General features: G+C 46.4%; 1 protein-coding gene across 6 annotated transcripts in view; it reads right to left on the reverse strand.

Moving 5' to 3' along the window:
- LOC124122889 overlaps nucleotides 1-13,905 on the reverse strand; it is an 85,241-nt gene that overhangs the window by 20,001 nt on the left and 51,335 nt on the right. The window contains exon 27 of one of the 6 annotated variants that reach the window (XM_048392826.1): nucleotides 9,353-9,374. The exons of the other annotated variants lie outside the window; for them this stretch is intronic. Coding sequence (XP_048248783.1) covers nucleotides 9,353-9,374 — 22 coding nt within the window. The remainder of the gene's footprint in view (nucleotides 1-9,352; nucleotides 9,375-13,905) is intronic. 6 annotated transcript variants of the gene reach the window in all.

Here is a 13,905-nt window from a genome sequence, read left to right on the forward strand (position 1 = left end):
GGCACGATATCACACAGGATAAGGCCTGACAAGAGGGGCACAATATCACCCAGGATAAGTCTGGACAAGAGGGGCACGATATCACACACAATAAGGCCTGACAAGAGGGGCACGATATCACACAGGATAAGGCTTGACAAGAGGGGCACGATATCACACAGGATAAGGCTTGACAAGAGGGGCACGATATCACTCAGGATAAGGCTGGACAAGAGGGGCTAGGTATCACTCAGGATAAGGCCTGACAATAGGGGCACGGTATCACTCAGGATGAGGTTTGACAAGAGGGGCACGATATCACACAGGATAAGGCCTGACAAGAGGGGCACAATATCACTCAGGATACGGCTGGACAAGAAGGGCATGATATCACTCAGGATAAGGCTGGACAAGAGGGGCTAGGTATCACTCAGGATAAGGCTGGACAATAAGGGCACGGTATCACTCAGGATAAGGCCTGACAAGAGGGGCACAATATCACTCAGGATAAGTCTGGACAAGAGGGGCACGATATCACACAGGATAAGGCCTGACAAGAGGGGCACGATATCACTCAGGATACAGCTGGACAAGAGGGGCACGATATCACTCAGGATAAGGCCTGACAAGAGGGGCACGATTTCACACAGGATAAGGCTCGACAAGAGGGGCACGATATCACTCAGGATAAGGCTGGACAAGAGGGGCACGGAATCACACAGGATAAGGCCTGACAAGAGGGGCACAATATCACCCAGGATAAGGCCTGACAAGAGGGGCACGGTATCACTCAGGATAAGGCTGGACAAGAGGGGCACGATATCACACACGATAAGGCCTGACAACAGGGGCACGATATCACACAGGATAAGGCCTGACAAGAGGGGCACAATATCACCCAGGATAAGTCTGGATAAGAGGGGCACGATATCACACACAATAAGGCCTGACAAGAGGGGCACGATATCACCCAGGATAAATCTGGACAAGAGGGGCACGATATCACACACAATAAGGCCTGACAAGAGCGGCATGATATCACTCAGGATAAGGCTGGAGAAGAGGGGCACGATATCACACACGATGAGAACTGACAAGAGGGGCACGATATCACACAGGATAAGGCCTGACAAGAGGGGCACAATATCACCCAGGATAAGTCTGGACAAAAGGGGCACGATATCACACATAATAAGGCCTGACAAGAGGGGCATGATATCACACAGGATAAGGCTTGACAAGAGGGGCACGATATCACACAGGATAAGGCTTGACAAGAGGGGCACGATATCACTCAGGATAAGGCTGGACAAGAGGGGCTAGGTATCACTCAGGATAAGGCCTGACAATAGGGGCACGGTATCACTCAGGATGAGGTTTGACAAGAGGGGCACGATATCACACAGGATAAGGCCTGACAAGAGGGGCACGATATCACTCAGGATACGGCTGGACAAGAAGGGCATGATATCACTCAGGATAAGGCTGGACAAGAGGGGCTAGGTATCACTCAGGATAAGGCTGGACAATAGGGGCACGGTATCACTCAGGATAAGGCCTGACAAGAGGGGCACAATATCACTCAGGATAAGTCTGGACAAGAGGGGCACGATATCACACAGGATAAGGCCTGACAAGAGGGGCACGATATCTCTCAGGATACAGCTGGACAAGAGGGGCACGATATCACTCAGGATAAGGCTGGACAAGAGGGGCTAGGTATCACTCAGGATAAGGCTGGACAATAGGGGCACTGTATCACTCAGGATAAGGCCTGACAAGAGGGGCACGATTTCACACAGGATAAGGCTGGACAAGAGGGGCACGATATCACTCAGGATAAGGCTTGACAAGAGGGGCACGGTATCACACAGGATAAGGCCTGACAAGAGGGGCACAATATCACCCAGGATAAGTCTGGACAAGAGGGGCACGATATCACTCAGGATAAGGCTGGACAAGAGGGGCACGATATCACACACGATAAGGCCTGACAACAGGGGCACGATATCACACAGGATAAGGCCTGACAAGAGGGGCACAATATCACCCAGGATAAGTCTGGATAAGAGGGGCACGATATCACACACAATAAGGCCTGACAAGAGGGGCACGATATCACCCAGGATAAATCTGGACAAGAGGGGCACGATATCACACACAATAAGGCCTGACAAGAGGGTCATGATATCACTCAGGATAAGGCTGGAGAAGAGGGGCACGATATCACACACGATGAGAACTGACAAGAGGGGCACGATATCACACAGGATAAGGCCTGACAAGAGGGGCACAATATCACCCAGGATAAGTCTGGACAAAAGGGGCACGATATCACACATAATAAGGCCTGACAAGAGGGGCATGATATCACACAGGATAAGGCTTGACAAGAGGGGCACAATATCACTCAGGGTAAGGCTGGACAAGAGGGGCATGATATCGCTCAGGATGAGGTTTGACAAGAGGGGCATGATATCACACAGGATAAGGCCTGACAAGAGGGGCATGATATCACTCAGGATACGGCTGGACAAGAGGGGCATGATATCACTAAGGATAAGGCCTGACAACAGGGGCACCATATCACACACAATAAGCCTGACAAGAGGGGCACAATATCACACAGGATAAGGCCTGACAAGAGGGGCATGATATCACTCAGGATAAGGCTGGACAAGAGGGGCACGATATCACTCAGGATAAGGCTGGACAAGAGGGGCTCGTTATCACTCAGGATAAGGCCTGACAAGAGGGGCACGATATCACTCAGGATAAGGCCTGACAAGAGGGGCACGGTATCACTCAGGATAAGGCTGGACAAGAGGGGCACGGTATCACTCAGGATAAGGCCTGACAAGAGGGGCACGATTTCACACAGGATAAGGCCTGACAAGAGGGGCACAATATCACTCAGGATAAGTCTGGACAAGAGGGGCACGATATCACACACAATAAGGCCTGACAAGTGGGGGCATGATATCACACAGGATACGGCTTGACAAGAGGGGCACGATATCACTCAGGATAAGGCTGGACAAGAGGGGCACGATATCACTCGGGATAAGGCTGGACAAGAGGGGCGCGATATCACTTAGGATAAGGCTTGACAAGAGGGGCATGATATCACTCAGGATGAGGTTTGACAAGAGGGGCACAATATCACTCAGGATAAGTCTGGACAAGAGGGGCACGATATCACACAGGATAAGGCCTGACAAGAGGGGCACAATATCACTCAGGATACGGCTGCACAAGAGGGGCACGATATCACACAGGATAAGGCCTGACAACAGGGGCGCAATATCACTCAGGATAAGTCTGGACAACAGGGGCACGATATCACTCAGGATAAGGCTGGACAAGAGGGGCACGATATCACTCAGGATAAGGCAGGACAAGAGGGGCTAGGTATCACTCAGGATAAGGCTGGACAATAGGGGCACAATATCACCCAGGATAAGTCTGGACATAAGGGGCACGATATCACTAAGGATAAGGGTTGACAAGAGGGGCACAATATCACTCAGGATAAGGTTTGAGAAGAGGGGCACAATATCACTCAGGATAAGTCTGGACAAGAGGGGCACGATATCACACAGGATAAGGCCTGACAAGAGGGGCACGATATCACTCAGGATACGGCTGGACAAGAAGGGCATGATATCACTCAGGATAAGGCTGGACAAGAGGGGCTAGGTATCACTCAGGATAAGGCTGGACAATAGGGGCACGGTATCACTCAGGATAAGGCCTGACAAGAGGGGCACAATATCACTCAGGATAAGTCTGGACAAGAGGGGCACGATATCACACAGGATAAGGCCTGACAAGAGGGGCACGATATCTCTCAGGATACAGCTGGACAAGAGGGGCACGATATCACTCAGGATAAGGCTGGACAAGAGGGGCTAGGTATCACTCAGGATAAGGCTGGACAATAGGGGCACTGTATCACTCAGGATAAGGCCTGACAAGAGGGGCACGATTTCACACAGGATAAGGCTGGACAAGAGGGGCACGATATCACTCAGGATAAGGCTGGACAAGAGGGGCACGGTATCACACAGGATAAGGCCTGACAAGAGGGGCACAATATCACCCAGGATAAGTCTGGACAAGAGGGGCACGATATCACTCAGGATAAGGCTGGACAAGAGGGGCACGATATCACACACGATAAGGCCTGACAACAGGGGCACGATATCACACAGGATAAGGCCTGACAAGAGGGGCACAATATCACCCAGGATAAGTCTGGATAAGAGGGGCACGATATCACACACAATAAGGCCTGACAAGAGGGGCACGATATCACCCAGGATAAATCTGGACAAGAGGGGCACGATATCACACACAATAAGGCCTGACAAGAGGGTCATGATATCACTCAGGATAAGGCTGGAGAAGAGGGGCACGATATCACACACGATGAGAACTGACAAGAGGGGCACGATATCACACAGGATAAGGCCTGACAAGAGGGGCACAATATCACCCAGGATAAGTCTGGACAAAAGGGGCACGATATCACACATAATAAGGCCTGACAAGAGGGGCATGATATCACACAGGATAAGGCTTGACAAGAGGGGAACAATATCACTCAGGGTAAGGCTGGACAAGAGGGGCATGATATCACTCAGGATGAGGTTTGACAAGAGGGGCATGATATCACACAGGATAAGGCCTGACAAGAGGGGCATGATATCACTCAGGATACGGCTGGACAAGAGGGGCATGATATCACTAAGGATAAGGCCTGACAACAGGGGCACCATATCACACACAATAAGGCCTGACAAGAGGGGCACGATTTCACACAGGATAAGGCTGGACAAGAGGGGCACGATATCACTCAGGATAAGGCTTGACAAGAGGGGCACGGTATCACACAGGATAAGGCCTGACAAGAGGGGCACAATATCACCCAGGATAAGTCTGGACAAGAGGGGCACGATATCACTCAGGATAAGGCTGGACAAGAGGGGCACGATATCACACACGATAAGGCCTGACAACAGGGGCACGATATCACACAGGATAAGGCCTGACAAGAGGGGCACAATATCACCCAGGATAAGTCTGGATAAGAGGGGCACGATATCACACACAATAAGGCCTGACAAGAGGGGCACGATATCACCCAGGATAAATCTGGACAAGAGGGGCACGATATCACACACAATAAGGCCTGACAAGAGGGTCATGATATCACTCAGGATAAGGCTGGAGAAGAGGGGCACGATATCACACACGATGAGAACTGACAAGAGGGGCACGATATCACACAGGATAAGGCCTGACAAGAGGGGCACAATATCACCCAGGATAAGTCTGGACAAAAGGGGCACGATATCACACATAATAAGGCCTGACAAGAGGGGCATGATATCACACAGGATAAGGCTTGACAAGAGGGGCACAATATCACTCAGGGTAAGGCTGGACAAGAGGGGCATGATATCGCTCAGGATGAGGTTTGACAAGAGGGGCATGATATCACACAGGATAAGGCCTGACAAGAGGGGCATGATATCACTCAGGATACGGCTGGACAAGAGGGGCATGATATCACTAAGGATAAGGCCTGACAACAGGGGCACCATATCACACACAATAAGCCTGACAAGAGGGGCACAATATCACACAGGATAAGGCCTGACAAGAGGGGCATGATATCACTCAGGATAAGGCTGGACAAGAGGGGCACGATATCACTCAGGATAAGGCTGGACAAGAGGGGCTCGTTATCACTCAGGATAAGGCCTGACAAGAGGGGCACGATATCACTCAGGATAAGGCCTGACAAGAGGGGCACGGTATCACTCAGGATAAGGCTGGACAAGAGGGGCACGGTATCACTCAGGATAAGGCCTGACAAGAGGGGCACGATTTCACACAGGATAAGGCCTGACAAGAGGGGCACAATATCACTCAGGATAAGTCTGGACAAGAGGGGCACGATATCACACACAATAAGGCCTGACAAGTGGGGGCATGATATCACACAGGATACGGCTTGACAAGAGGGGCACGATATCACTCAGGATAAGTCTGGACAAGAGGGGCACGATATCACTCGGGATAAGGCTGGACAAGAGGGGCGCGATATCACTTAGGATAAGGCTTGACAAGAGGGGCATGATATCACTCAGGATGAGGTTTGACAAGAGGGGCACAATATCACTCAGGATAAGTCTGGACAAGAGGGGCACGATATCACACAGGATAAGGCCTGACAAGAGGGGCACAATATCACTCAGGATACGGCTGCACAAGAGGGGCACGATATCACACAGGATAAGGCCTGACAACAGGGGCGCAATATCACTCAGGATAAGTCTGGACAACAGGGGCACGATATCACTCAGGATAAGGCTGGACAAGAGGGGCACGATATCACTCAGGATAAGGCAGGACAAGAGGGGCTAGGTATCACTCAGGATAAGGCTGGACAATAGGGGCACAATATCACCCAGGATAAGTCTGGACATAAGGGGCACGATATCACTAAGGATAAGGGTTGACAAGAGGGGCACAATATCACTCAGGATAAGGTTTGAGAAGAGGGGCACAATATCACTCAGGATAAGTCTGGACAAGAGGGGCACGATATCACACAGGATAAGGCCTGACAAGAGGGGCACGATATCACTCAGGATACGGCTGGACAAGAAGGGCATGATATCACTCAGGATAAGGCTGGACAAGAGGGGCTAGGTATCACTCAGGATAAGGCTGGACAATAGGGGCACGGTATCACTCAGGATAAGGCCTGACAAGAGGGGCACAATATCACTCAGGATAAGTCTGGACAAGAGGGGCACGATATCACACAGGATAAGGCCTGACAAGAGGGGCACGATATCTCTCAGGATACAGCTGGACAAGAGGGGCACGATATCACTCAGGATAAGGCTGGACAAGAGGGGCTAGGTATCACTCAGGATAAGGCTGGACAATAGGGGCACTGTATCACTCAGGATAAGGCCTGACAAGAGGGGCACGATTTCACACAGGATAAGGCTGGACAAGAGGGGCACGATATCACTCAGGATAAGGCTGGACAAGAGGGGCACGGTATCACACAGGATAAGGCCTGACAAGAGGGGCACAATATCACCCAGGATAAGTCTGGACAAGAGGGGCACGATATCACTCAGGATAAGGCTGGACAAGAGGGGCACGATATCACACACGATAAGGCCTGACAACAGGGGCACGATATCACACAGGATAAGGCCTGAGAAGAGGGGCACAATATCACCCAGGATAAGTCTGGATAAGAGGGGCACGATATCACACACAATAAGGCCTGACAAGAGGGGCACGATATCACCCAGGATAAATCTGGACAAGAGGGGCACGATATCACACACAATAAGGCCTGACAAGAGGGTCATGATATCACTCAGGATAAGGCTGGAGAAGAGGGGCACGATATCACACACGATGAGAACTGACAAGAGGGGCACGATATCACACAGGATAAGGCCTGACAAGAGGGGCACAATATCACCCAGGATAAGTCTGGACAAAAGGGGCACGATATCACACATAATAAGGCCTGACAAGAGGGGCATGATATCACACAGGATAAGGCTTGACAAGAGGGGAACAATATCACTCAGGGTAAGGCTGGACAAGAGGGGCATGATATCACTCAGGATGAGGTTTGACAAGAGGGGCATGATATCACACAGGATAAGGCCTGACAAGAGGGGCATGATATCACTCAGGATACGGCTGGACAAGAGGGGCATGATATCACTAAGGATAAGGCCTGACAACAGGGGCACCATATCACACACAATAAGGCCTGACAAGAGGGGCACAATATCACACAGGATAAGGCCTGACAAGAGGGGCATGATATCACTCAGGATAAGGCTGGACAAGAGGGGCACGATATCACTCAGGATAAGGCTGGACAAGAGGGGCTCGTTATCACTCAGGATAAGGCCTGACAAGAGGGGCACGATATCACTCAGGATAAGGCCTGACAAGAGGGGCACGGTATCACTCAGGATAAGGCTGGACAAGAGGGGCACGGTATCACTCAGGATAAGGCCTGACAAGAGGGGCACGATTTCACACAGGATAAGGCCTGACAAGAGGGGCACAATATCACTCAGGATAAGTCTGGACAAGAGGGGCACGATATCACACACAATAAGGCCTGACAAGTGGGGGCATGATATCACACAGGATACGGCTTGACAAGAGGGGCACGATATCACTCAGGATAAGGCTGGACAAGAGGGGCACGATATCACTCGGGATAAGGCTGGACAAGAGGGGCGCGATATCACTTAGGATAAGGCTTGACAAGAGGGGCATGATATCACTCAGGATGAGGTTTGACAAGAGGGGCACAATATCACTCAGGATAAGTCTGGACAAGAGGGGCACGATATCACACAGGATAAGGCCTGACAAGAGGGGCACAATATCACTCAGGATACGGCTGCACAAGAGGGGCACGATATCACACAGGATAAGGCCTGACAACAGGGGCGCAATATCACTCAGGATAAGTCTGGACAACAGGGGCACGATATCACTCAGGATAAGGCTGGACAAGAGGGGCACGATATCACTCAGGATAAGGCTGGACAAGAGGGGCTAGGTATCACTCAGGATAAGGCTGGACAATAGGGGCACAATATCACCCAGGATAAGTCTGGACATAAGGGGCACGATATCACTAAGGATAAGGGTTGACAAGAGGGGCACAATATCACTCAGGATAAGGTTTGAGAAGAGGGGCACAATATCACTCAGGATAAGTCTGGACAAGAGGGGCACGATATCACACAGGATAAGGCCTGACAAGAGGGGCATGATATCACTCAGGATACGGCTGGACAAGAGGGGCACGATATCACTCAGGATAAGGCTTGACAACAGGGGCACGATATCACTCAGGATAAGGCTGGACAAGAGGGGCACGATATCACACAGGATAAGGCTGGACAAGAGGGGCACGATATCACACAGGATAAGGCTGGACAAGAGGGGCACGATATCACTCAGGATAAGGCCTGACAAGAGGGGCACGATATCACACAGGATAAGGCTGGACAAGAGGGGCACGATATCACACAGGATAAGGCTGGACAAGAGGGGCACGATATCACTCAGGACAAGGCTTGACAAGAGGGGCACGATATCACACAGGATAAGGCTTGACAAGAGGGGCACGATATCACACAGGATAAGGCTGGACAAGAGGGGAACGCTATCACACAGGATAAGGCTGGACAAGAGGGGCACGATATCACTCAGGATAAGGCTTGACAAGAGGGGCACGATATCACACAGGTTGTTTTGTTGTGTGGGGAGGGGCTACAACAGACAATGATCAAACCTTTATAATGTCCCGTGGGATCCTACAACAGTAGCCAGAAATATCACATCAAACATGCCTTCCCATTTCACCAGTGTCATCATCAGGGTAGCCACAGCGACATACATTGACCTCCCTGACATTTCCCTGACTTTTAAATTCCCAATTTCATTGATGGACCTTAATACAAAAACACAACACACTGAGAGATTGATGGCCTCCATCCTCCTGTTCCACCCACTTGCCTCAAAACAAGAACAGCACACACATTAACATGGAAGTGATCAATATTAATATATAAAATAACATAATATAAAACATAGGTCAGTTTTTAATTTCAAAGATCTACATGATTAACACTAAACAATGGAACATCCATCAGTTCTATTACAGTAACCTTCAGTTATACACTTCAATCAGTTATACACTTCCATCAGCTCTATACTTCCATCAGTTCTACACTTCCATCAGTTCTACACTTCCTTCAGTTCTACACCTCCTTCAGTTATACACTACCTTCAGTTAAACACTTCCTTCAGTTATACTCCTCCTTCAGTTATACACTTCAATCTGTTCTATACTTCCTTCAGTTATACACTTCAATCTGTTCTATACTTCCTTCAATTATACACCAACTTCAGTTAAACACTTCCACCAGTTAAACACTTCCTTCAGTTATACACTTCCGCCAGTTCTATACTTCCATCAGTTATACACTTCCTTCAGTTATACACCTCCTTCAGTTATACACTTCCATCAGTCTTACACCTCCTTCAGTTATAAACCTCCTTCAGTCATACACTTCAATCAGTTCTATACTTCCTTCAGTTATACACTTCCTTCCGTTATACTCCTCCTTCAATTATACACTTCAATCTGTTCTATACTTCCTTCAGTTATACACCACCTTCAGTTATACACTTCCATCAGTTCTATACTTCCTTCAGTTATACACTTCCATCAGTTATACACTTCCTTCAGTTATACAGCTCCTTCAGTTATACACTTCCATCAGTCTTACACCTCCTTCAGTTATACACTTCTATCAGTTCTATACTTCCTTCAGTTATACACTTCCATCAGTTATACACTTCCTTCAGTTATACAGCTCCTTCAGTTATTCACTTCCATCAGTCTTACACCTCCTTCAGTTATACACCACCTTCAGTTATACAGCTCCTTCAGTTCTATACTTCCTTCAGTTATACACCTCCTTCAGTTATATAATTCCTTCAGTCATACACTTCCATCAGTTCTTTACTTCCTTCAGTCATACACCTCCTTCAGTCATACACTTCCATCAGTTCTATACTACCTTAAGTTGTACATTTCCTTCAGTTATACACTTCCATCAGTTCTATACTTCCTTCAGTTATACACTTCCTTCAGTTATACACCTCCTTAAGTAATACACCTCCTTAAGTAATAGACGACCTTCAGTCATAAACCTCCTTCAGTTATACACTTCCTTCAGTTATACACCTCCTTCAGCTCTACACTCCTTCAGCTCTACACTCCTTCAGTCATACACTTCAATCGATTCTATACTTCCTACAGTTATACACTTACTTTCGTTATACTCCTCCTTCAGTTATACACTTCAATCTGTTCTATACTTTCTTCAGTTATACACTTCCATCAGTCTTACACCTCCTTCAGTTATACACTTCCATCAGTTCTATACTTCCTTCAGTTATACACTTCCTTCAGTTATACACCTCCTTAAGTAATACACCTCCTTAAGTAATACACCTCCTTAAGTAATACACGACCTTCAGTCATAAACCTCATTCAGTCTTATACCTCCTTCAGTTATACACTTCCTTCAGGTATACACCTCCTTAAGTAATACAGCTCCTTAAGTAATACACGACCTTCAGTCATAGACCTCATTCAGTCTTATACCTCCTTCAGTTATATACTTCCTTAAGTAATACACCTCCTTAAGTAATACACCTCCTTCAGCTCTACACTCCTTCAGTTATACACTTCCTTCAGTTATACACTTCCTTAAGTAATACACCTCCTTAAGTAATACACCTCCTTAAGTAATACACTACCTTCAGTTAAACAATTCCTTCAGTTATAAACCTCCTTTAGTTATACACTTCCTTCAGTTATACACTTCCTTCAGTTATACACCTCCTTAAGTAATACAGCTCCTTAAGTAATACACGACCTTCAGTCATAGACCTCATTCAGTCTTATACCTCCTTCAGTTATACACGACCTTCAGTTATAAACCTCCTACAGTTATACACTTCCATCAGTTCTATACTTCCTTAAGTAATACACCTCCTTCAGCTCTACACTCCTTCAGTTATACACTTCCTTCAGTTATACACTTCCTTAAGTAATACACCTCCTTAAGAAATACACCTCCTTAAGTAATACACCTCCTTAAGTAATACACTACCTTCAGTTAAACAATTCCTTCAGTTATAAACCTCCTTCAGTTATACACTTCCTTCAGTTATACACCTCCTTCAGCTCTACACTCCTTCAGCTCTACACTCCTTCAGTCATACACTTCAATTGATTCTATACTTCCTACAGTTATACACTTACTTTCGTTATACTCCTCCTTCAGTTATACACTTCAATCTGTTCTATACTTTCTTCAGTTATACACTTCCTTCAGTTATACAGCTCCTTCAGTTATACACTTCCATCAGTCTTACACCTCCTTCAGTTATACACTTCCATCAGTTCTATACTTCCTTCAGTTATACACTTCCATCAGTTATACACTTCCTTCAGTTATACAGCTCCTTCAGTTATTCACTTCCATCAGTCTTACACCTCCTTCAGTTATACACCACCTTCAGTTATACAACTCCTTCAGTTCTATACTTCCTTCAGTTATACACCTTCTTCAGTTATATACTTCCAACAGTTCTTTACTTCCTTCAGTCATACACCTCCTTCAGTCATACACTTCCATAAGTTCTATACTACCTTAAGTTGTACATTTCCTTCAGTTATACACCTCCTTCAGTTATACACCTCCTTAAGTAATACACCCCCTTAAGTAATACACGACCTTCAGTCATAAACCTCATTCAGTCTTATACCTCCTTCAGTTATACACTTCCTTCAGTTATACACTTCCTTCAGTTATAAACCTCCTTAAGTAATACAGCTCCTTAAGTAATACACGACCTTCAGTCATAGACCTCATTCAGTCTTACACCACCTTCAGTTATACGCTTCCTTCAGTTATAAACCTCCTTCAGTTATACACTTCCTTCAGTTATACACCTCCTTCAGCTCTACACTTCCATCAGTTCTATACTTCCTTCAGTTATACACTTCCATCAGTTATACACTTCCTTCAGTTATACAGCTCCTTCAGTTATTCACTTCCATCAGTCTTACACCTCCTTCAGTTATACACCACCTTCAGTTATACAGCTCCTTCAGTTCTATACTTTCTTCAGTTATACACCTTCTTCAGTTATATACTTCCTTCAGTCATACACTTCAGACAGTTCTTTACTTCCTTCAGTCATACACCTCCTTCAGTCATACACTTCCATCAGTTCTATACTACCTTAAGTTGTACATTTCCTTCAGTTATACAGCTCCTTCAGTTATACACTTCCATCAGTCTTATACCTCCTTCAGTTATACACTTCCATCAGTTCTATACTTCCTTCAGTTATACACTTCCTTCAGTTATACACTTCCTTCAGTTATACACTTCCTTCAGTTATACAGCTCCTTCAGTTATACACTTCCATCAGTCTTATACCTCCTTCAGTTATACACTTCCATCAGTTCTATACTTCCTTCAGTTATACACTTCCTTCAGTTATACACCTCCTTAAGTAATACACCTCCTTAAGTAATACACGACCTTCAGTCATAAACCTCATTCAGTCTTATACCTCCTTCAGTTATACACTTCCTTCAGTTATACACTTCCTTCAGTTATAAACCTCCTTAAGTAATACACCTCCTTAAGTAATACACCTCCTTAAGTAATACACGACCTTCAGTCATAAACCACATTCAGTCTTATACGTCCTTCAGTTATACACTTCCTTCAGTTATACACTTCCTTCAGTTATACACCTCCTTAAGTAATACAGCTCCTTAAGTAATACACGACCTTCAGTCATAGACCTCATTCAGTCTTATACCTCCTTCAGTTATACGCTTCCTTCAGTTATAAACCTCCTTCAGTTATACACTTCCATCAGTTCTATACTTCCTTCAGTTATACACTTCCTTCAGTTATACACCTCCTTCAGTTATACACCTCCTTAAGTAATACACCTCCTTCAGCTCTACACTCCTTCAGTTATACACTTCCTTCAGTTATACACTTCCTTAAGTAATACACCTCCTTAAGTAATACACCTCCTTAAGTAATACACTACTTTCAGTTAAACAATTCCTTCAGTTATAAACCTCCTTCAGTTATACACTTCCTTCAGTTATACACCTCCTTCAGCTCTACACTCCTTCAGCTCTACACTCCTTCAGTCATACACTTCAATCGATTCTATACTTCCTACAGTTATACACTTACTTTCGTTATACTCCTCCTTCAGTTATACACTTCAATC

The sequence above is a fragment of the Haliotis rufescens genome, unplaced genomic scaffold, assembly GCF_023055435.1.
Source record: "Haliotis rufescens isolate VD_foot unplaced genomic scaffold, xgHalRufe1.0.p SCAF_11, whole genome shotgun sequence".
Taxonomy (NCBI): Eukaryota; Metazoa; Mollusca; class Gastropoda; order Lepetellida; family Haliotidae; genus Haliotis; species Haliotis rufescens.